The sequence below is a fragment of the Varanus komodoensis genome, unplaced genomic scaffold (genome assembly GCF_004798865.1).
Source record: "Varanus komodoensis strain SLA01 unplaced genomic scaffold, ASM479886v1 scaffold3, whole genome shotgun sequence".
NCBI lineage: Eukaryota > Metazoa > Chordata > Lepidosauria > Squamata > Varanidae > Varanus > Varanus komodoensis.
This window is the reverse complement of record NW_025335761.1, coordinates 8892194-8915399: the sequence shown is the minus strand read 5'-3', so window position 1 is coordinate 8915399 and position 23206 is coordinate 8892194. Positions and strand designations below refer to the sequence as shown.

Genomic DNA, 23206 nt, shown 5'->3' with positions numbered 1-23206 from the left:
ATTGCATAAAAGGCTCTAAATTTGCCTTGTTAAAGGGGGCACACATGGTTTTTTTGGTGAACAATTTCTTTGCATGGGTGTAACATTTTAAGTATTTTAGCTCTAAATATATAAATACCTTGGGAATCTATAGTTTTCTTGTTCTACAGCACTGCATGCTGTAGTGGATCTTAAAGCAGCAGCAACACACATCATATTTTTCACTTATTTTTCATATTATTGTATACCAACCTATTAAATTTCTAAAAAGGATGTGGCATCGCTGACTTCCTTGACAGGAACAACCTGTATTTGTTAAACTGTGGAACAGATTACAAATATATCTTTTGTTTCTTGGGCTTTCTTCAACTGATCATCATGGCAGAGCAAGAATTCTGTACTTCTTCCATTGAATAGTTTTAACCTTTATCAGTTAGGATTTTGTATGACTATGTTTTATATGATTGACTATCCTATTAACATGTTTGACAGAATTAATTGGTTATAAAGTAAAACAAAAGAGAATGTCAAGACTGCAAAGAAGTTTTAAAATTGCCTTCACTTTTACCTTTTCCAGGGAATATGAGCATGAATCAATTCAGTTTCTCTTTAATATTTTTAAAGACTGCTGCAAATACCCACATTTTTAAAGCTGAGTTACAAATTGAGTAGTAATAACACATAAAGAGAAGATTGCATTTATAATTACAGAATCAGTAATAGAAAAGGGAGTGGCAGCAGTGGTGGAAGGTGGACAAGCAAAGTGCTTTTACCTCTAAAATTCAGCTAGGTAAATATCAAGAACCAAGTTCAAAACTGAATATACTGCAGGCCAACATGAGCAAAAATTACCTTTGATGTTCCTTTCCTACTTCCCATCCGTGCATAACAAAAATACAACTGGTTCAAATAACAGAATCCATACCTGACTTTGCTCAAAGCCAGAAATGTGTTCCTGATACAGCAATGGTCAGGATATCCTGCATTTGATACTCAACCAGGTTAACGGTCCTAGCTTTACTATAACCAATTAAAAGAGAATAGCCATAAAAGTGCAGATACTACCGTAGGGTAATAAACTAGACCTTATCGTTGACAGCGGTGTGCATTACTAACTTCAAACTCATTCCTTGTCCTAATCCATCAGAAACTTCCTGGCTTTAATAGGCTATAAATGGCAGAAGCTTTGAAGTCCAAGGATTAGGAACCGTAATAGACAGACTGAATGAAAGACTTAGTGAAGCCAAGTTCTGCTGTCCTACCAAAGAGCTAGGTGGAACGAACTGTATGCATTTGAATTAAAACAAATTAAATTAAACCCCTCAACAGCAGACCAGGAGATTCCACAAGCTATCCAAGTGTTAAAAATACATAGATGAAGGGGGTAGTTGGCGGTCACATAAGAAAGTTATTAAAATACATACTTATTAGAAAATAAGGCTAGATAACTCTCAATAAGGAAACAAACCTATGACCTTCAAGGCCAATTATTTTTTGCATCAATGATTTAAAGATGTTTTCAATAGCACATAAACCAAGAAAGGGTTTTACTATAAACTATCCTAACCAACAGAATTTTTGGTTTTTAAATGGTTCAATATTACTTGACAGCACCAATTTTGCTATCAATTAGTTCAGTTTCATACAAAACCTATGATTAAACAAATGAACATACAGCAGCAGGAAAGAGATAGCAAGAAGCTGCTTGAGCTAAAGAAGCCCAGTGATCGTTCAGTACAGGTCTCAAGTTACTTTACACTTTTTAACAGTGCTTCAGTTGTACAATACATTTATTTAAAAAAAAAAAAAAACTTGTACCCTCTTCACCTCAAAAGTGGGGTCCAGAGCAGTGTAGCAAGATAATACAATATAGCAACAATAAAACATAGTTTAAAAATCTATTCAAATTGGTGGTGGTGGGGATTAAAAACAATTCATCAACCAGCTAAAGATCATACTGGAATATTAAAATCTAGGCAAATTAAATCCTTTAAAATTGGTACCTAGAGGAATACAATACTGCTACCAGGGAAGGCATTCCAGAGTAAAACGCAACAAAACAGTAGGATAAAATTGCAAATAAATGCAATGATCTATCTCACACAAAACAACTAATCATGGTTTAATTAATTAAACCATGGTTGATAGGGCTGTGACTAAGCAGAAATGCTGGTTCTGTCCCTTTGATGCTTCCACTTTGTGGCTGTTTTCACAAGTAACACAGGAACACTCCATGGCACTGTTGTCATTCTGTGGGTATCATTATGTGTGAATTTGGTAAAAAAGTATCCAACTGAACCTCCCCCCCGCCCCCCCGGAGTGACTTACATGGTTTTTAAAAGTCTGGAAGAATAAAAAGGTTTTCAGCAAACTGAACATCAAATAAACCTTCATAGAAAAAACAGACGAAGAAAGGCCATCACAACTACAGTTTTTGACCTAATAACCAGAAGAGATGCACTCACGGAACAGTGTCAGGCAATCTCAGATATACAGAGGACTAGAACAGAGGAAGGTGGCCTAACAAGTTGCCAAGCCCTAAGAGCACTGAAGGCAAGTCACTATGAATTGAGCTCAAAAATGGAACACTTTCAAATACTGACAAAACATGGTCCCATTGCCAATCATGTAAGTCTACAGGGTACCTATCTTCCCAACTTGCCAAAATGTATCCTCATTCAGAAGTAATGCAATTTTGCCATCCTGTGTATTGTCCTTGCTATTTTCTCTCCAAGTATCATGAAGAAAATATTTGGGGGGTTGACCTGCCTTAGTTGCATTACCTGTTCCGTGCTGGCAAGCTGGGCAACCACTGGCAAGCTGGGCAATTTATGCCAAAATCCAGCCCAAAACTAGCACAAAATGGATTCAGCTAATCAGTCTCATCTAAAAGTTCCAGGAGTTGTCCAGCTGCTACCCACCTAAGCTTCTTTACCAAAAATGGGCATTTTCACAACCAACCAGTAAACGTTATAATATTTAGTGTCTAGAGGGCTTCTATTGAGGAGTGATCTTGCAGCTAACACTTTTAACAGGTCTGGGACTGCTTGAAGTACAAGATCCAAAGAAAAGCAACAGGTTTTATTTTCCCCTCCTCCCTCCTGCAATCCATGCTCAAGAGGACATCCCAGATCTGCCCTGGCGCACATCTTGAACATATTCAGGGGCTGAAAGGGAGGAAGGATAGTAGTTCCGCCATTGGGATCACTTAACTGGATACTACCCCAAATATTTGGTACTTCTGTATCCTGCCAGTGAGTCCATGCCTGCTAGATACAGTAAGTCAAGAGGGGCAATGAGCAAGGAAACAGATGGTAAGCAATGCCCACCATCTTGCTGCAACTTAAAATCATCTTCCAAAACAGGGTTAGGGTTCTCTAAGACATCTCCCCAGACAGTACTGCAGAATTTGTAGCAGCCAGGTTGAAGTGACTGTAAATGGATTAGCAAACATGCCATAGCATCTCTCTCTTTCATAACTCTGCAGGTCAAAATTTGGAAAATTTCTGAAGGAATAGTTTGGTTTAATAACCCCCTTCCCATTTGGTGTTACTGTCCATTAGCAGGGCTGAATTCCTGCCCTTCCTGGTCCCTGCCAACTTGCCTGCTTATTTTAATTCATACAAAGAAAGCACAGTGGCTCAAGGCTATTGTCACAAGGAAGATATAAAGAAGTGCTATTACTTTCCAAAATGCCTTCATACATTTTTGAAATCAAGCAAATCAAAAGTATACAACAAGTCATGTTGTAATAGAAACTAGATACTGAAATATAAACTAGACTTGTAAATTCCATGAGTTCAAGGCAAGAACACTGCCTTTGTTCACCACTGGTAGATAAAAAGGCAATTTGGAAAGATTTATTACAACATACTAGAGCTTATATAGTAATTTCATGAGACAACGGAAGTGTATTGTTATTTAACTTATTTTAGTAAGAATTTGCCCTGTTCGTAAGATCAATAGTACAATGAAATGCTAACAACAATTAGTACTTTGAAAAACAGCATACTCTCAGACACCACGGTTGCTCCTGAGAGAAAATCTAACTCAAACAACTGGTAAATTTTTGATGACTGGTTTGCCAAAGAAGAAAAACTTCCACTGGCAAATACAGTTGTGGTTTATGGCTGAAAAGAGCAGTGCCCATTATTTTAAGTGCATATTTTCCTTTTATAGTAATATTTCACAGTTTGCCAACTGTATGATCTAGTTTGTGATTTTGAAAATCTGATCATGGAAGCTGCACAACTTGTTTAAGGAGACTAAGAAAGAGGAATAGTTGTTATGAATTAGAGAAAAATGACATAAATCACCCCAGAATATATTTATTTGGATTTCTATTTTGCTTCCCCACTCCCAGTTACATATTGTGCTGAACACTAAAAATGAACAGGACCTTCAACTCTCATCATCCTTAGCCAGTATGACTCTTGTTGGTTACCTGGTTTGCAAAGGCTGGCTTAAAGCCTTAGATTTGGGAGAGTTCTTAAAAGAGCAGAATTTCACAATAGGCAGACAATCACAAAATCAAATCCAGGTGCATCAATATGATGGTCAAAAGGTCTCCAGAGTGTATTGGACCCTAGCATGTTAAAGAACTTTGTACAACTTACCTTCTGGGGGAATTTTATTCTGGTTGTTCCAAACTACTAGCAACTTGGAAAGGCTTGGCACCTTTGAGACTTCAGTGATAACTCTAAACAGACTCTCAACCCGATCATAGGTCAAGACAATAGCGGTGAACCCTTGTGACTGAGGAGGGATGAGTGGAAGAAAAAGTGGATTGCTCACACTGCTCCATTTCTGTAAGACAAAAGATGTGAGAGCAAATTAAGGTCTCTAAGCTATAACAGGAAATATAGATAATGCATCTTCCATAGTTAAGGTCAATCTGATCTCTTTTAAGAAACACTTTAACTGCTTTCAGAGGAGATGGGACTGGGCTTTTAAAAGCCTGCATTTGTGACAGGACAGTAATCTCTGCTAAACCAGTTCTGTGTATTTTCAGGTCATGAGCAAACTGTTGAATACATTCAGGTATGTTGGAAAAAAGGCAGAAAGAAAGATTAGTAGAAGGCACACTAGAGGGTTTTAAAATCCAGCTATCCTGGCTTGCTTCTTTCCCACATCTCTTTCCAGAAGGGAGCTTATATTAATTCAAGCTAGGCCAACAAACAAAAACCTAAGTTGGTGCCACAACTTTTGGGGGGAAATGAAGTAAAGAGAAGCACATTCATAAACTTGACACAAAATGGGCACAAATAAAAAAGAAAACACAGTCTTCATTCAATACAGTAGGATAAAATGCAAACTTCAACAAAAATAGGTTTGTTCTATGGCCTTAACAAGTTTGCCATTTAAGCACTTGAAAAAATGCAAGGAGAGAGGCAAAGAACAACTTCAAAATTATTTACTTTTTGTAGTAACATATCCCCTAAAAACTTTTTGAAGACTGGTTTTTTTTTACTACTGCCAGTCAGCATAAGGAAGCTAATTATACTGGTACAGCTGCAAAACAGTAAAGTAACAAGGACCATGAGACAGATTCACAACAGCATCTGCCTTTCCCACTCCTACTGACAGCCCAAGTACAATTAGAAAAAATAAGAGAATAATATTGATAGCAAAAGATTGGACACATTTATGATATTCTTAAGAAACATTTTCAGTTCTATAAAATTTGGTTGTTGGGACAACTTGTAAGAGGCCAGTCTAGTGAGGGTGTGGGTAGAGAAAAGGGAGATCTGTGTGGGCAGAAACTTTGAATATAATACATTCTGTAGAACAGGGATGGGCAACAGTAGAGACCCAGAGTCCATTTTTGGCTCCCTAGACCTACCTCCAGACTACACCCCTGCAGCACTAAAAGAATCAAAACTAACTTGCAAACAAGCACATTTTCCCCTTTTGGTCCTCCAAAGATGCTACAGATACTTTTTTTTTTCCTTCAAAACACCTCATTCCTGATTATGGAGGCAGTGGTATGGCAAAGGCCCAACAGGTAGTTCATATTGCCAACCCAACTAAAGAATATTACATCTATTTGAACAGTTCTGAAGGTGAAATAACTTACAGCAAAATAAATTCTTTTGAAAAAAAAAATGCATAGCAAGGCCCACTCATACACATGATGAGCAGTATAAAGTTCTATAAAGGAAAGGGACTGCTGATATCATCAGGTTTCACAAAGCTTTACGATCAGATTTTCAGTGCCCAACATTCTAAAGCTGCAGATATACGGTAACAGTGAGATCAATGACTGATAGAATCGTGTGCAAACTATTGGGCTTCCTTGGATAAGACAAGGGAACATGGGAATGCTATATACTGAGAAGGACAACTTGTCCCTCTGGCACAGTATTATACACTTTGGATTGGCAGTAGTTCTCCAGGATTTTAGGCAGGGATTTTTCCAGTCCTTAATGCAAAGTATGTATACTGTACCACTTTTCCCCTCAAGATCATATCTCAGTTGCTAGTATGGCATTAACATCATTATAGCCGCACTTGAGGTTGGTTATTTTAGCAATGTATATCCTGCTTAATCAACAGCAGCTAAAAGAGTTACTGCAATACCAGGGTACATCAACAGCAGTATAATACAGAGTAAGGTTGCAACTCTATTCTGCCTTGGACAGAACTCATTTGAAGTATTACATCCAATTCTTTGCAAGAATACTGGCATATTGGAATATATCCAGAGGTGGATGACAAAGATGGTGAGGTGCCCGAAGACCAAGTCCAGTAGGGAAAGGTTAGGTATGTTTTACTAGAAGAGGGATGACAGCCACCTTCAATACTTGCAAGTCTGCCACATACAGAATGGTACAAATTTGTTTTCCTTGCCTACAGTGGGTAGCATCCAAATCAGACTTGCAAATTACAAGAACAATTAGATCAAGTAATACAGCCATGGTGATATGTTTAAATCAGTGGTCTGTGCTGACACATTCCAGGCACCATTAGCTTAGTAATTTACCCTGTTATGTTATCTGAATGCAAGCACAGCAAGGCTTGTTTGATGGGGAAAACACCCTCAAATAATCCATGGCCTGTTGCTGGGTTATTTAAGGTTTATTTTCCCTCTCAAACACGTTATGCCACCTGAGTTTGGATGACATGATGAACTGTGGAGCACTCTGCCTATTTAAAGAAGTTACTTACTTCTTTAAAGTAGTTAAAATAGCTTACTTGAGTCATGGTAGCTGGTCTGATCATGTAATTAAATACCTTTCTTTTGCATATGTCAAAACATCAAATAATCAATAATAAAACTACAATTATCATCAAAATTTGAGAAAACGTAAGCAAAAGAGAGCAAGTGAATGAACACAACAGAACCTGACTATGCCCCAAATCAATAAGAAACAACAGAACCATTGCTTCTTCAGGAAATGGTATCACTGGCAAGCTGGAATGCCTACTGGTTGGCAAATTCTCAAGCCAGAAGCAGCGGGTGGGGAGCTATTCAGAAGTAAACTGTTCTAATTTAGTTCTTGTTCTTCTGCTGATCAATGAATGTGCATACCACGGATACAGCACAGGGACAAATGGTGAATAGTACACATAAATGACTGATGGAAATGAAAGAACAGAAAATTCTTTAGGTATTGTAGCAAATAAGCAGTCCAACTCACTGCACATGGCATAATTTCAGCAGCAAACCTCACTTTGCAGCTCCTGAAAATGCAGCAAATGCCCACACATTACTGAAGATTCTGATACGTTCCTTTCTGAACAACATAAGGAAGACAGTATTTCCTCTTGGTATTATAACTGTGACAACTTCCAATAGTATATTCAATATGTTTCTCATAAATATCAAATATATTTCTGAATAATGAAACTTGAATGTCTGGTCTGGATAAGGAATCTTAAGGTTTAGCCAAGCTGTGCCATTTTGTTGAATAAAGACTATTGTATTGTTGAGATGTAATCCCAATTTTAAAAAAAAAGAGGTAAGAGGGAATCTATGAAGTCTCTTTTATATTAAGTAGATGTTACCTTTTAAGATCTTGACAAAGATCTATGTGAATCAATATGTTATGTTGCCCTGCTGCCCATCAGTAAACCTCCCAAAATTGTGTCCCCTTCATCTGAGAGTGACATTTCAAAAGGGCATTTAGGCACTGCTGAAGCACCATTAAGAGCCAGCCCCCTGCTGCCTGCTTGAAAAGTGTGTCTACAGTCTGGGACCTCTTGACCTCACTTTCGGCAGGAAATTGGGCAAATTCAAACCTCTATGATTTACTTGTGTCTTTCAGACTTCTGTTGGAGAAAGGCAAACAATGCAGGTAATTAACTCAACAGACGCCTAATTAAATCCCTATTATGGAAGTAGGACATGAAATTGATAGTGACATAAAGAAGGTTCTTCCCAGTGCTGGAGAGTGCAACAGCAAACATTCATTTCAGGCACATCTAGTTCTCCTATTGGAGACCCAACTGAATGCTCATTCTCCACTTCCCCACCAAAGCAACTGGTATTGATGGTGTAATCATCCATCACTTTCTTTGACAAAGTGCTGACGTTCAGGACAATCCTACCCTATCCCCCTTTCTCCACCCTCAACCAGCTAATATTCATTACAGGAGCCATAATAATTAACCCACAACTGATAGGCTATTTATTGTGAATCAGTTTTATGCACAAGTCATATCAAGTTGCAAGTGTCAACTTTTCAACAATGATCTCACATTGCTCGGTCTGGCATTCCTGGCTGTTTGACAGCGGTCTCCTTTCCGCAGACAGCAACAGAAGCCAAAGCACTGGAATCCAGAACCCAAGTGGGAGGCTGGGAAACTAGCCTAGCTTTTTTTATTTTTTTAAGAACATCTTTGCAAGAAACAACTCATGTGTGTCAGATTGCCATTAACAAACAACTATTTAAAGTTTCCATTTGCTAGCGGAGAATGAATTTCCTTTGCTTTGGACTAAGTAAAAAATTCTTCTTCTGCTTTAACTGCCTATAGCATGTCTATTTTAAGAGGCAATCAAGGAATAAAAAAGGTACCAAAAGGAACTTATGGAATTCTCTTCCCCCAAACTAAACTTAACCCAATAGGGAATGAGAAAATCTTATCAAATAAGAACTAAACTTGTGAGACCTGAGTGAGAATATAATGTGGCAGGTTTCCCAGTAATTAATTTATAAATAAACTCATTTTAGTAATTGCTTCTGACAGCATCTCTCCAAAACAAATAGCTAAACATCAACAGTTGAAGCTACTGAAATGAGAACAAGATGGTGATGATGTGTGCCAACCCATATTATGTTCTGCTGAATTTTGGACTGTTGTGACGTGTGAATATAGGTACATTAAAAAACAAAGGGTTGTTAACCATGAACAACCCAGAAAGAGGACCCATGGGTTAGGGTTCTTGGGTTGTTTAAACCAGGGCTGAGGAGTCGGAGTCATGGAGTCAGGAACAATTCTTGGGTTACTGGAGATGGATTTGGTAAAAATGTGCTGACTCTGACTCTAATTTTGTTAATAATATGTTAAAAATTCCTATTTCACAGATAATAATTTGATTAACCTATTTTTCAGGTTATACTTTCAGGATCTACTTTAATTTTATATAGTGAAAGTGGTGCCCATAAAAAATTCACAATGGCAAAAAAACGTGAACACAGTAGGCTGTGTTTGAACACTTTACAATAACAACAGAATTAACAGGGAATATTATGTGTGTCGATGATTGTGGAAAACCATGTGTTGCAAAAATTAGTAGTTTTTTGTTTCTAATAAAAATGCACCTACACGAGGATCAAATTTAAAAAGACATTTGCAGAGTTTTATAGATTGAGTGCTTTCAATCAATCCTTTATATATAAATAAAGGAGTCAGAGTCAGAGTTGAAGGTTTTATGTACCAACTCCACAGCCCTGGGTAGTTGTCAGATGCAAAGCCAGAACCATTGACTGTTTATGGGTTGTTCTGCTAGGCTAAAGAGAAAGCACACAAGAATGGTAAAACACACAGTCATTCTATATGGCAATATCACAGCACTGCACATTTATCTGGGATACAGGGAGGCAGCAGGAAAGCAAACACAAGGACTGATAAAATAAACAACTGTTTGTCTGCTTGGCAAACCCTGGTGGAACAACAAGTAACATTATAAGCTACCTAAGATTGTGAAAAGGCTCAGGGAACTTGTGTTTGAAGAAACTGCAACTTTCATGCTTGCAGGAAGCAACCCAGCACTATCCAGTGCCACTGCTCCTTTCTCCTAGGCAATGCAATGAAGAAACAGACAGAAATGCTGTAAAGTAAGCAGGCTAGAGTTATATATGTGATAGCAGCTGCCAGGAGACCAATCCTTCAGTAGCCCCATGATTAGCAAATCATAGCCTTATGTGAGTAAAAGTAAAGAGTAGAAGAAGACAGAGACTGAAATAAAGGGCATTTGGAGACAGCAAAGCTCTGAGGAGAATTAATGAAAGAAGCAAGGGGCAAGGGAGGGAATGTTTGGACTAGCTTGGAGAAGTGATAGGAGAGGTCTCAGTTGGGACTAATTATGAGAACAGGGAGATTAGAAAAGATTTAGACTCCAAAGGAATTAGGAGCCAAAATGAAGAAAGTCTGGCAATGCTAGCTAGAATTGCAGGTTTGGACTCAAACTTGCCAGATCACTCAGCTGTAGCCAGTCTTTATGGGCCATTTATGCCATGTTTCTACCATTAGGTGGGAATCTTAACAAGGTAAATGGATTTTGAAGACTTCATTTATTAATTAATGGTGCTCCCAACAAACCTTTAAATGTTTCATCTTTAACAAACAGGTCAAAGCAATATTATTATTATTATTATTATTATTATTATTATTATTATTATTATTATTATTTAAAACATTTCTATGCCGCCCCCATCGCAACAAAGCCTCGGGGCGGCTCACAAAGAATACATAAATACATAAATAATGACAATATAACAATTAGAAAAATGTTTAAAAACTCCCGGTGCATTCTTGGCTAAAAATTTTAAAATTCTAATTAATTCAAATAATTTAACAATTAAAATAAGTTTTAAATAAAAAGGTCTTAGCCTGGCACTGAAAAACAAATAATGACGGCGCCAGGTGGACCTCGCTAGGGAGTGCATTCCATAGATGGGGCGCCACCGCAGAGAAAGCCCTCCTCCGGGTACTCATCCTCCTAATATCATTCAGAGAGGGTTCCCGGAGAAGGGCATCCGTTGCTGATCTCAAGGGGCGGGAGGGCATATATGGATGCAAGCGTTCCTTTAGATATCCAGGTCCCAAGCCATTTAGGGCTTTATAGGTCATAACCAACACCTTGAATTGGGCCCGGACTTCAATTGGGAGCCAGTGGAGCTGATGGAGAACTGGGGTTATATGAAAACAACTCCCAGTCCCCGTCAGCAACCTGGCAGCTCTATTCTGCACCAATTGAAGTATCCGGACCGTCTTCAAGGGTAGCCCACACAGAGCGCGTTACAGAAATCTAATCGGGAAGTTACCAGCGCGTGTGTCACTGTCGCCAGGCAGTCGTTCTCCAGGAAGGGACGCAGCTGATGTATCAGCCGAAGCTGAAGGAAGGCGCTCCTCGCCACCGCCATCACCTGAGCTTCTAGAGACAGCTCAGGGTCAAGGAGCACTCCTAAGCTGCGAACCCTGTCCCTCAGAGGGAGTGCAACCCCATTCAGAACAAGGCCTAATTGTACGTCTATTTAAGGAGTAGGATATCAGACAGATTTAAAAGAAAAGCAACAGGCTGCAGAGCGTCAGAAAGAGAGCTATACAAAAAATAAAACCATACTATAACAGATGTATCATAGAAAGTTGGCAATAGGGAATATTAATAACCAGGGTTGTCCAGGAAAGAAGGGGCATGGTTTCCATGCTTGCATTTGACTTCATGCTGTTATACATCAGGAGTACCTTATTCTCTGGACTATATGCTAATTTGTGCACTATGAGCCTGAAGATTACTCGTTCATTGTTGGATTGCAAAACTATAACCATAAAATAGTCTTCCTACTCTGACAAACAAGAACAGTGCTCTTCTCTTCCCCTTCCTCATTTTCTGTTCAGCAGACGTTGTATTTTATTGCTAGCAAAACCATACTCAACTTGAACCAGAACAGCCTACTGTCATTAAAAAAAAAAAAAAAGGAATACTGAGGAAGCAGCAGCACTGAACAATATGCTGAATTAAATGTTCTTTCTAACTTTCTTGACTATAGAAATTATACCTTTTGTTGAAGGTATGAGAATTTTCACTGAGCTATTTAAGTAACATTTGTAACCTCAGTATGGTTTCTATTATGAATCACCCAATGAGATTTTTTAAATTTAGTTTGTTGTCTTCTATTATGCATGATGGATTTCCACTGAATGATTGAGTGAGGCATTTTATCATGATGTACATTTAGAACTGGTTAAAGTGTAAAAGCTAGAAAACTTTTAATTTATTCTATTTCTTAAGGGTCAGATTAATTCAAAAATAGTATACATACCTTCATAGAATCATAGAATAGTAAAGTTGAAAGGGGTCATGAAGGCCATTGGGTCCAACCCCCTGCTGGTGCAGAACACCAATTTACACCAACCCACTCAGATGGCTGTGAATATTACCATGATTCCCTTCCTCTTGCTAGAAGAGCCAAATCTTACCAGATGGCTCTTCTGCCACATATGCTTAATTCTAAGATTATCAGGATGTGACTTTGATCTGAGCACTAATATGTAACCTTTTTAAAAGATCAACTGATATCACAGCCCCGTACAAGTCTAATCATGTCTACTAAATACAATGGTGTTATTCTCACCTGAGTATGCACAAACTTATGCAGCTTAAAATGGTTAAACATAGATTAGATCCATGCAAACCTTTCCAAATTTGGTTTTACACAGATGAATGGAAAGCAGAATCAATGTTCTTCAGTCAGTCCATACTGTAATTGAAGTAGCAGATGATATTTTTATGAATCCAATCTAGGTATGATGCTTGTTCTAAAATCCAACACTTTCAGTTGCTGTTGTTGCCAGTTTTAATTTTTTTCACTGATATGCCAATATGTCAAATGTTCTGGAATCCAACAGTTCAAAATCAATGTCTTTAGGCCACAACTGTGCCAAAAATCATGAGGCTATACAGTGTGTGGTCTTCAAAAGCTATCTTGTCCTCCTTCTGGTACAATGTATATTATCACTTTTTACTAGGAAACATCTTGGAAAAGATGTTCAAGAAAAGCTCTGAATACTCAGTTGAAGCTAGCAACGTGTGAAGAATCCTGTTTGGGGTGGGAATCTGTAAGATTTTCTCAGCTTGGAGCTCCATACTCCAGCCTGCTTTCTCTCTGCCGAATATTCCTGTGGGTATTTGGTAGGAAGCAAGTCTGTCAGACCAGCTTGCATAACACTCCATCTGCATGTAAGGAAAGTTCTGCTTCAGTACACGTGACATGCAGGTTTTGCACACATTGTGCAAAGAAGCCACTAGCATTCCCAAGAGTTCACACATATTATCTTGGCTAGGCTCAAGAGGAGCTCAATTCTAGCCTAATCCTCACTTCCTTAACTGAATTACTGCAAAAATAAACCTTCCCAAACAGTATGTCTGACAGGTTAAATATTTCATAGCAACAGTTAAGTTGCTTTAGTGTTAATTCAAATACTTTTCTCAGACACAAGAGGTCAGTTTAATAATACTGTATGAATATTCATCATAAAATTGTAGAATAGTAGAGTTGAAAGGGGCTATGAGGGCGGCTTCATGAGGTCCTACCCCCTGCCATTGCAGGACACCAATTTATACCATCCCACTCAGATGGCTGTCCAGTTTCTTTTTGAATGCCTCTCCTGTGGGAGAGCCCACAACATCTCTAGGCAACTGGTTCCACTGTCATACTGCTCTAACAGGGAGGAAACCTTTCCTGATATCTAGCCTGAATCTGGGTTGTTGCAACTACTACTTCTCATGATTTGGAAGTAATACTTCTAGTAATGCATCCCAAAATAACATTTGGCCTTTTTGTTGGTTCATATTTAGCCTGTTGCCCACAAGTACTCTGAGATCTTTTTCTTTTTCAGTTCTATTGAGCCACGTATTCCCCATCTTGTACTGACGCAATTGGTTTCTTTTTCCTAGGTGCAGGACTTGACACTTGTCCCTATTGAATCTCTTTCTGTTGCTTTCAGCCCAGTCCATGTTGGCTTCTATTAATCCCTGCATTTTCTTCAAGATGCTTGCAGAAAGATGTTTAATTAATTTTCTCCAGAATTTTTCCTGGGATTGATGCCAAACTAACCAGTCTGTAGTTCCCAGGTTCATCTTTTTTACCCTTTTTTTGAAGATAGGGACAATGTTAGCCCTTCTCCAGTTGTTTGGCACTTCTCCTGTTTTCCAAGATTTATCGAAGATAATAACCAGTGGTTCTGATAGTTCCTCCATTAGCTCTTTTATGACTCTAATAGAAGATTTGATCATGTTTATTCCATCTACTCCATGTTTATTCCTTGACCATTTGTTTGTCAATTTTGGTCTACCATCTCTCACTTTCAGCTTGTACTTCCCCTGGATTGTAGATATTCTTGTGGGAAAAGACTGAAGCAAAGTAAAAATTGAGCACCTATGCCTTTCTTTTTGTCTAATATCACTCTGCCATTCACTTTAAGTAGTTGGACGCCCTTCTCTTTCATGTATCTTTTGTTTTGAATGTATCTGAACAAGGCTTTCTTGTTGTTCTTAGCATCCCTTGCTAGTCTCAGTTCATTTCCTGCTTTAGCCTTCCTGATGTTGTCCCTGTAATTCTTTCCTATTTGTTTATATTCTTCCTTTGTGGCCTGGCCCTGCTTCCACTTGCTATACATGTTCTTTTTTCCTTTCAGGATTTTGTTTTCATCCATTAACTTTGTGTGGAACCATCTGGGCTTCCTCTGTTGTCTTTTATACTTTTTCATGATCATCATGTCATCCAAACTCACCAAAAACTAACAGAACTATTGACTTTTTTAAAAACCCACTTCCTCAAGTGCAATTCTGCAAGTAAAACAGTGGCATTTACAAAAACGACTCCTAAAGTCAACTTTATAAGATTAAAGCAAATTCTGCACACTAGGAGAAACAGAATATTAGAAATGCTGCATCTGAAGTTAGGTAGAGGAATACACTGCGAATCGCACAAGGGTACTTCAGCCAGGTGGAATGTGTGATACTAGATGACAGTAAAAGGAGATGGAAAGCAAGACTGAATCAAAGTTCAGCTACTTTTTAACATCCATCACTTAATTAATGAGCAATATGCTTTTCCACTGAGGAATTTGGAGCTATTTGCATATGGATGTTAAAGAATAATCTACATGGCTGACAAAAGTATACCTGCTTAGTTCCTCTAGAGTACAATGTTTCTTCAGATAATTTGTTGTATTATCTCTTCCTCTACCCAAAGCTACACATAAACCATGCTTTGAACTACTAATCTGCAGTTTCATTTAGGAGGGAGTCCTTTTCCTGTCTCTCAGCAAGGTTACTCTCTGCAATTACTCACAGAGAAAATGGAGGCCTACTGACAAAAGATGTTTATTGCTCTGCATACAGTGATTCTCATTAAATTAGTGATGATAAGTTACAACTTATGACAACCATACCCCAAACTTCAAAACAAACAAACAATGGCAGCAGTTTTGTAGTGTTTCAAAGCAAGCTTAGGAAAACTCCTTAAACTTGAAATTCACTAACAAAATGTGAGTACAGACAGTCCCTGGGTTATGAATAAGTTCCATTTCTGAGAAAACAGAATTTTGTCTTTAAGTCTTAATTGTACATGAGTTGGATTATGTATGATTGGCCCTTCTCATTCATGGGGGTCAGGAGTGTGGGACCCTATGAAAGTGAAAAAACTGAATATCTCTCACACTCACTGCCAAAACGAATGCCTCATCTTTGCAGCAAGGAAATGCTGGAGAGATTTCCCTCTCCAGCTGGGGGAGGCAGGGTGGTCTGTTTGGAGCCTCCCTCTCTCCCCTTTCGCTTCCTCTCTCTCTATGGTAATGATGATTTTTTGCAGTATTTTAAAAAAAATCAATAGGCTTTATGGAAGTTCATTCATAAGAACAGGTCATTTGTAACTCAGACATTCATAACTTGAGGACTGCCTATACGCCTTTAAATCTCCTTTTGTTGCAAAAGAAAATGAATGAGTTGTATGGGTTCATATAACACAACACCCATCCTGGGCAGCTAGCCATGATACTTTGTCATGTTGTCTGAAACTGGACCAGTTTCTCATGCCAGGTAAATTTTTGGGAATGAGCTATTCTCACAATCCATGGCTTCTTCTAGCATGTGCTCTTCTTCTCATACCAGCTGGTGCTCAGAGTCCACTGTACCCAGGAGAGTAATTTTAGTAGCATTGTGGGAGTGGCTACAGTGGTGCTCAGCAAGAAAGACAACCTCCCCCCCAAGTTTACCTTTCACAACCTGCTCTGTGCTCAGGGTAGATAAAAATTAATGATTGTTTAAAAAAGTAAAAACTGGATTTTTAAATTTAAATCAGATTTTTTTTATTTAATCTGGATTTTTTAAAATTTTGGATTATCCTTTAAATTCGGATGAAATGCTTTTTTGAGGAAAAAATATATCTAAATATAGTTTTTTATTTAAGATACACTGTAGTCCAAAGGTTATTCACCATGAAATAAGGATTCATTTTTAATGATGTAGAATGAGGCTGTATATTCATGCAATGTTTACATTTTTTGGTAAATTAATTCCATTAATCCATTCACGCTCCTCATGCTACATGCTAATATCATTCTCCTCCATAGGTTACTGTAAGATTATTGGGCAGTTTCTCTGTCTAAAAGATATTATCACAGATGTGTGGTTTTACAGTTCTCGAAACTGTGAGTTTGTGTCTGCAAAGATCACATGCCTCTTCTTGTCCAATGTGTTTAGTCTTACCTTATCATTATCTTTGTAAGTTTCAGCTGTCAAATAGGGTGAAGTTCAGCAGGCAATTTACAAGGCAATTGACTAGACAGGGTTGCATTTAGGTGCACCAAAAAGCTGAAGGGATATTATTTCTCACTTAGTAATCTACTCTTCCCACTTCTAAGTATTTAACTGACACCTGACACTGTTCTTCCATTCAGTATCTCCCCATGTCCCCAGCAAGCTGAGAAAAGAGAGATACTGGCTCTCCCTTCTGCCTTATAGTTTTCACAGTTCACTTTCACAGCAGCTACTTAAGTTGCACAAAATTTGCTCCAACCCTCTATTTAGTTCCTAGGCTTTAAATGTGGGCATATACTTCTGGCACCTTAGGGAGAAAAACCTGCACCAGTAAACGTTGGGAAAGGGAATGACAAAAAATGTGGAAAGCCTGTATCTTTCCTTTCTCAATTAACTGGGGAATCAGGGAAGTGTTGGATGAAAGCAGAAAACTGCAGGTGTTATGTCAGTTTTTCAAAGCAGTGCTGTGCTTTGTTTTTTAGTTGAGAAAGATGCCCTAGTCAAAAGCCACTAGCTTTTCACAAGCTACTTGTACAGTTTGCTTTCTCTTGACAGTTTGCATTTTGGCAGCTGTCAGGTTTTGGGGGCAACATCCAGGATTGGTTTTTGCAATAGGTAGCTTCCAGGACATCACCCCAGCTAAGGCTTCAAATTCCTGCACTGGCACAGCTGCAAAGACTGCAGCTGTACAAGTGATGCTAAAGGATAGTAGTAGTAGTAGTAGCAGTAGCAGTAATAGTAAGGCCTACTTGTGAGCATTTTGCATGCAATTTTTTAAAGCTCTGATAACCACTTGGGCACGTTAATGAGACTGTTAGTGGCTGTCAAACTGGGGACAGCAAAAGCCAGCTGTCAAATCAGCTTTAGCCATCTCCAAATATTAAAATGAACAAAATTCATGGTGATCACAACACAGCTCACAACTGCAGCTGAGAACATCCATCCAATGCTAGATGCTTCCAAGTGCAGGGTAGTTGGCAGTGGCGGCCTGAGCAAGTTTGGCAAGACCAACAAGGGGGAGTTTGTCACTTCAGCTAGTAATTCACTAGTCCATCCCCAGTACCCAAAGTGGGGTCAGTTACCCAGGTTCAAACAATGAAACAACTCATTGTGGGAACAACAATGACTACACAAGCTATGGGTTGTCAGAGTAGTTTGTTGTCAAAACAAGCTACTCTGTGGGAATTGCTCTGGGTTAGCATGGCACAACAGGTAACAAATGGCAGCTTTTCTGACAACAACTGGATCAGTTTTCTCAGGGCAGAAGTATGCTGCACATATCATAACAACTGTGTGGACAAAATGGACTTTCCAAACATGGAAAAAACTCATGATACAATTGCATCACTAGACGGGGTTTGCCCCAAAGTGTCTAAACTTTTATTTATCATGTGTACAACAACACTCTCAATTTTAAGAGTAAAGCATAGATGCCTAAATTGTGTAACAATGACACACTAATATTTCCTCTCAGGAATGTAGACTATATTTTGTATCAAGCTAAGTAAAATCAGTCATTCATGTTAAAAAATAAAACATAAAAAAGAACACCAGAAAATTCTAGCCTTGCTTTTTAAGTGCCTAGCATATTAAGAGCATAATTCTATGGGAGTGATACACCATAGACAGCACACTCTGATTTCTATCCAAAACCCTGTAAGCAAGAGTCAGGGTGCAGCGTGGGGAAGGCAAAGGCTTTTACATACTCTCCATCCTCTGTTTTAATAATTTTCAGCCAATGTAGTAGATTTGCATTCCGATGGGAAGGAACAGTAAAAAGGCTCTTGCATTCAGTCTCCACACTCTTCACACCCTTTTCTCTCTCTCTTCTTCCACAGACAAGTCCAGACACGTGTAGTGATTGGATGGGTTGGAAATACCCAAATAAATAAGAAAAGACAGACAGACAGACAGACAGACAGACACTATTTGCACTTTCCAAAAAGAAGCTGCTGGAGTTCTTCCTATGAGAGATGTCTACAGAAGAAGCCACACTTTGATTTCCACCCCGTAGTTCCAGCTGTTGTAGGAATCCACAACATCCTACTGATTCTAAGAGCTATACGATTGCTCGGTCCATGTATTAGAAATGTAATTCCACTTACAATTGCTGGTGGATCATTCCATTCTTCATACGATGTTGCAGCATATGGGTAGATCCTGTCATTGATAATCTTGAGGGTTGTCAAAGCAATAGCTTTCATTGATTGAAAGTAAGCTTCCCAGAACCACCTTGCCTGCAAAGTAAAATGAATAATATTTTCACATCATATTCACACCTGACAGAAAACATCAAACTTTTGCACAAAGTTGTGATATATAATCTATTTATATTTTGAAAGTTCTCCTACATGCCATGGTCACTAAAAAAAAACAAAAAACAAAACAAAGAGCAGGGCTTTAAATAGACAACAATCTGGAAAACAGTTCAAGAGGGTGTGCTAAATCTCATGTTTGTTCTAAACTAGGAACAGCAAATTTTTTTCTGTTGAGGACCACATTCCTCCAGGGAAAATCTCTTGAGGTCCATAAACCAACAGTAGACAGACCAGAAGCCAGACCAGAAGTGCTCTCCTTTCTTTCAAACTTTCTTCCTGTCTTTCTTTCTGCCACTTTCCTTTCTCAGTCTCCAAAACATTCTTCTCTCTTTCCTTCTCCCTAATCAACAGAATGCTGGGCAGCAGATAGTTCATTCCTGCCTTGAGTATGAAAGGAGTTTTAGCAGAAAGCTTTTGAAATTAGACCCAGGTTAGTGACCTGAGAGCAGAAGATTACATACTCCTGCCCTAGATACTGGACACAAAGACACAGAAGCAGACAGGGCTCCTAGTCAATGTCCCTAATCCCAAGTCTTCCTTCCCCCACCCCCAGAAATAGATCATTGCAATTTCCTATAGCAAAGGTAAAGTGATAGCACTGGGAAGGCTGCTGTAATAAAAGCAAAAAAGTCTTGACTCCTGACACTTAGGTGGCTCAGCCTCCATGGATGCTCCAGAATGATATTCTATGCACATAGAATCGTTTAGTCCTCATGTGTTTTGTGTTCAGACCCTCCCTCCACTTAGCCAACTATAAGCATTTGGCTGTAAGCTAGGCTAGAATTTCTGCAGTATTTAGTAACTGATTTAAAATAGGTGTATGCCATTTATTTAAAATTCTTATATAGAACTAAGTACATTATTCATATGCTACCCTCTCCTGGAATTTGTTCCAGACACAATGTACACAAAAATAGAATTGCATGATAAGCTAGGGCAAATAAAAGCAGATGATCAGAAAGGGTTAAAACTGTTCATAAAGTCATGGCGTAGTAGAGCTGAAAGGGGCCAGAGGGCCATTGTTAAACTATCCCTCTCAGATGCATCCTGAATGCCTCTGGTGTTGTCGTACTGCTCTAACAGTCAGTGAAATTTTCCTGATATCCAGTTGAAATCTGGTTTCCTATAATTTAAGGGCATTATTCTGTGCCCTGTGCTCTGCGATGATAAAAAGAGATCCTGTCCTTCCTTTTTTGTGACAGTTTTTCCAGTACTTGAAGAACACTATCACATCTGCCCTCAGTCTTATCTTCTCAAGATAAGACTGAGGCTCCTCACAGGGCTTTATGTCCAGTCCCTCAATCATCCTTGTTGCCCTCCTCTGAGACCTTTCCAGCTTGTATGCATCTTTCTCAACCTGTGGTGGCCTGAATTGGACACAGTACTCCACATGCGGCCTATCCAGTGCCGAGTAGAGGGAAACTAATATTTCATGGGATTCTGAAGTGCTACTTATACTAATACAGCCTAAATTATCATTAACCCTTTCTACAGCGACATCATATTGTTGACTCATATTCAGTGTGTGACCTACAACAATTTCAAGATCCTTCTCACTTGCAGTAATGTTGAGCCAAGTATTCCCCATCTTCTGGTGATGCATTTGGTTCTTTTTCCTTGGTGCAGAACTTGGCATTTGTTGCTACTGAATTTCATTCTGCTGTTTCCAGCCCAGCATTCCAAACTTCTTTCTGTCTTCCAGGGTATTCACTATCCCACCCAGTTTAGTGCCATCTGCCCATTCAATCATTCTTCCCTGCAGATCTTCATCCAAATCAGTAATAAAAATATTGAAGAGCTCTGGACCCAGGAATGAACCCTGTGGTATCCCACTTGTTACCAGGCTCCAGTTGGTAAGGCGCTATTGCTTAGAATTCTGAGTCTGATTCTGTAGCCAACTGTGCATTCTCTTAATAGTTGTTCCATCTAGCCCACTTTTAGCTAGTTTGCTAATCTGAAGATCATGGGCCATTTTGTCAAAAGCTTTGCAAGATAGCTCACATCCACAGCATTCCTACAGTCCATCAGCGAGATTGCTCAGTCAAAAAATGAAATCAGATTAGTCTGACAGCATTTGCTCTTGAGAATCCATATTGACTTCTAGCAATCACTGTACTGTTCTCCCTTGAAGACAGGAATCACATTAGCTCTGTCCAGTCATCTGGTACTTCTACTTCCCCTGTCCTCCAAGATTTCTCAAATACAACAGACAATGGTTCTGCGAGTTCTTCTGCTAGCTCCTTTATCTAGGATGGAGTTGATCAAGCCCTGGAGATTTGAATTCATTTGGCTCAACTAGAAGACCTCTGGCCATTTGCCTGTCAATTTTCAACTGCAATCCTGCACCTTCACTTTGTACCTCCCCTTCAGGAGGTCATAGATCTTCTTTTGGGAAAAGACTGAGATAAGTTTGGAACTGAGACTTTTCTTTGTCATCTGTTCTCATTGTGCCATCCACCCGGAGTAGCTGAACCCCCATATCGTTCCTCTTTTACTCTGACCTATCTGAAGAAAACTTCCTTGTTGCTTTTAGTAGCCCTCACTAGCCTAAGTTCATTTCTAGCATTAGCCTTTCTGACATCCCTGCAATATCCCTGCAATTCTATGCTACCTGCCTATATTCTTCCTTTGTACCCTGGGCTTCCTTTCACTTCCTACATGTCTGTGGTTTTTGTTTTTTGTTTTTTTGAGATCATCTCTAAGCTTTTTGTGAATCCACATAGGCTTTGTCTGTTTTCTACTCTTTCACTTGTTGGAATTGTTCGCAATTTTGCCTTCAGAATTCCCTTTTTTGAAAAATCTCCACTTCTCTTTGACTCCATTTCTCATTGGAGTCACTTGCCATGCATATTTTCTTATTCTTGTTCTGAGTTTATCAAAATTTGCTTTCTTAAAATCTGGGATACTTGCTTGGCTACATTTGGATTTTGCTTCCTTTAGAATCAAGAATTCAAGTATGGCATGGACACTGTCCCCTAGAGCAATGATTTTCAACCACCGCTCCACCAGAGGTTTCCTGCTGGCCCTCTGGGGTGCTACATCCCATGGACTGGCATGGGGGCTGGCTGTGCTCCACCACCTCTTCCTTGGTTGGCATCACATTCACGGGGGGTGCACAGAGGGGCCAGGGAGGGGAGAGACAACTTTTTGTTTCTGCCTCAGCAGCCCTTGAGCTGGTTTTCCTGTTTTCGCCAATCCCCAGCTATGGAAAGGTTGAAAACCACTGCCCCAGAGTTTCCTTAGCTGCCACTTTGCCTCCTAGATCTTCCCTGCTAGTTAGTATCAAGTCAAGGACAGCTGTTCCTCTTGTTACTTCCTCCACTTTCTGTTGGAGGAAGTTATCAACAACACATTTTAGGAATCTCTTGGAGGGGCCATGTTTGGCAGAATTTGTCTCCCAACAGATACTGGGGAGTAACAGGAACACTGTTAACACAGTAGCAACTTCTATATGTCAAGGGCAGTTACATAAACTTGATCTCATCCTCGTCTTCTCCTTGACTGGGTGGTCAGTAATAGACTCTTGCCACTCTGTTCCTTTTGTTCCTTGCTCCATTTACGTTGATCCAGATTAACAGGTTATCCTTCAATTGTTGAATTCCAGTCATGGGAGTCATCCCACCAAGTTTCAGTTATGCCTATCAGGTCATATTCACCCTCGTATATTACAAGTTCAAGTTCATGATGTTTGTTTCCCATACTCTGTGCATTAGTATATAGACATCGAACACCATGCGCTTTATACTCTAGCTTTCTTCCTACATTTTTTTGAAGACTATTGTTGGGCACTGTTAGAGCTGCTCTCTCCATTGCGGTGTATAAGCCTTTGTCTACTGTTATTCCCAGGTGTACTTCTCCCTCCCCTTCTGCTAAACTTCTTCATGCTGTGGCCAAACATATTCCTTCCAGTCCTTTACAGGTG

At 39.2% G+C, this 23206-nt stretch overlaps 1 protein-coding gene across 6 annotated transcripts in view; it reads right to left on the bottom strand.

Moving 5' to 3' along the window:
* Positions 1–23206, bottom strand: part of EXT2 (exostosin glycosyltransferase 2) — a 104325-nt gene that overhangs the window by 34970 nt on the left and 46149 nt on the right. For all 6 annotated transcript variants that reach the window (XM_044435602.1, XM_044435601.1, XM_044435603.1 and 3 more), the window contains exons 8-9: positions 19072–19203; positions 4596–4785 (exon numbers count right to left, since the gene is read on the bottom strand). In XM_044435602.1, the coding sequence (XP_044291537.1) occupies positions 4596–4785; positions 19072–19203 (322 nt within the window). The remainder of the gene's footprint in view (positions 1–4595; positions 4786–19071; positions 19204–23206) is intronic.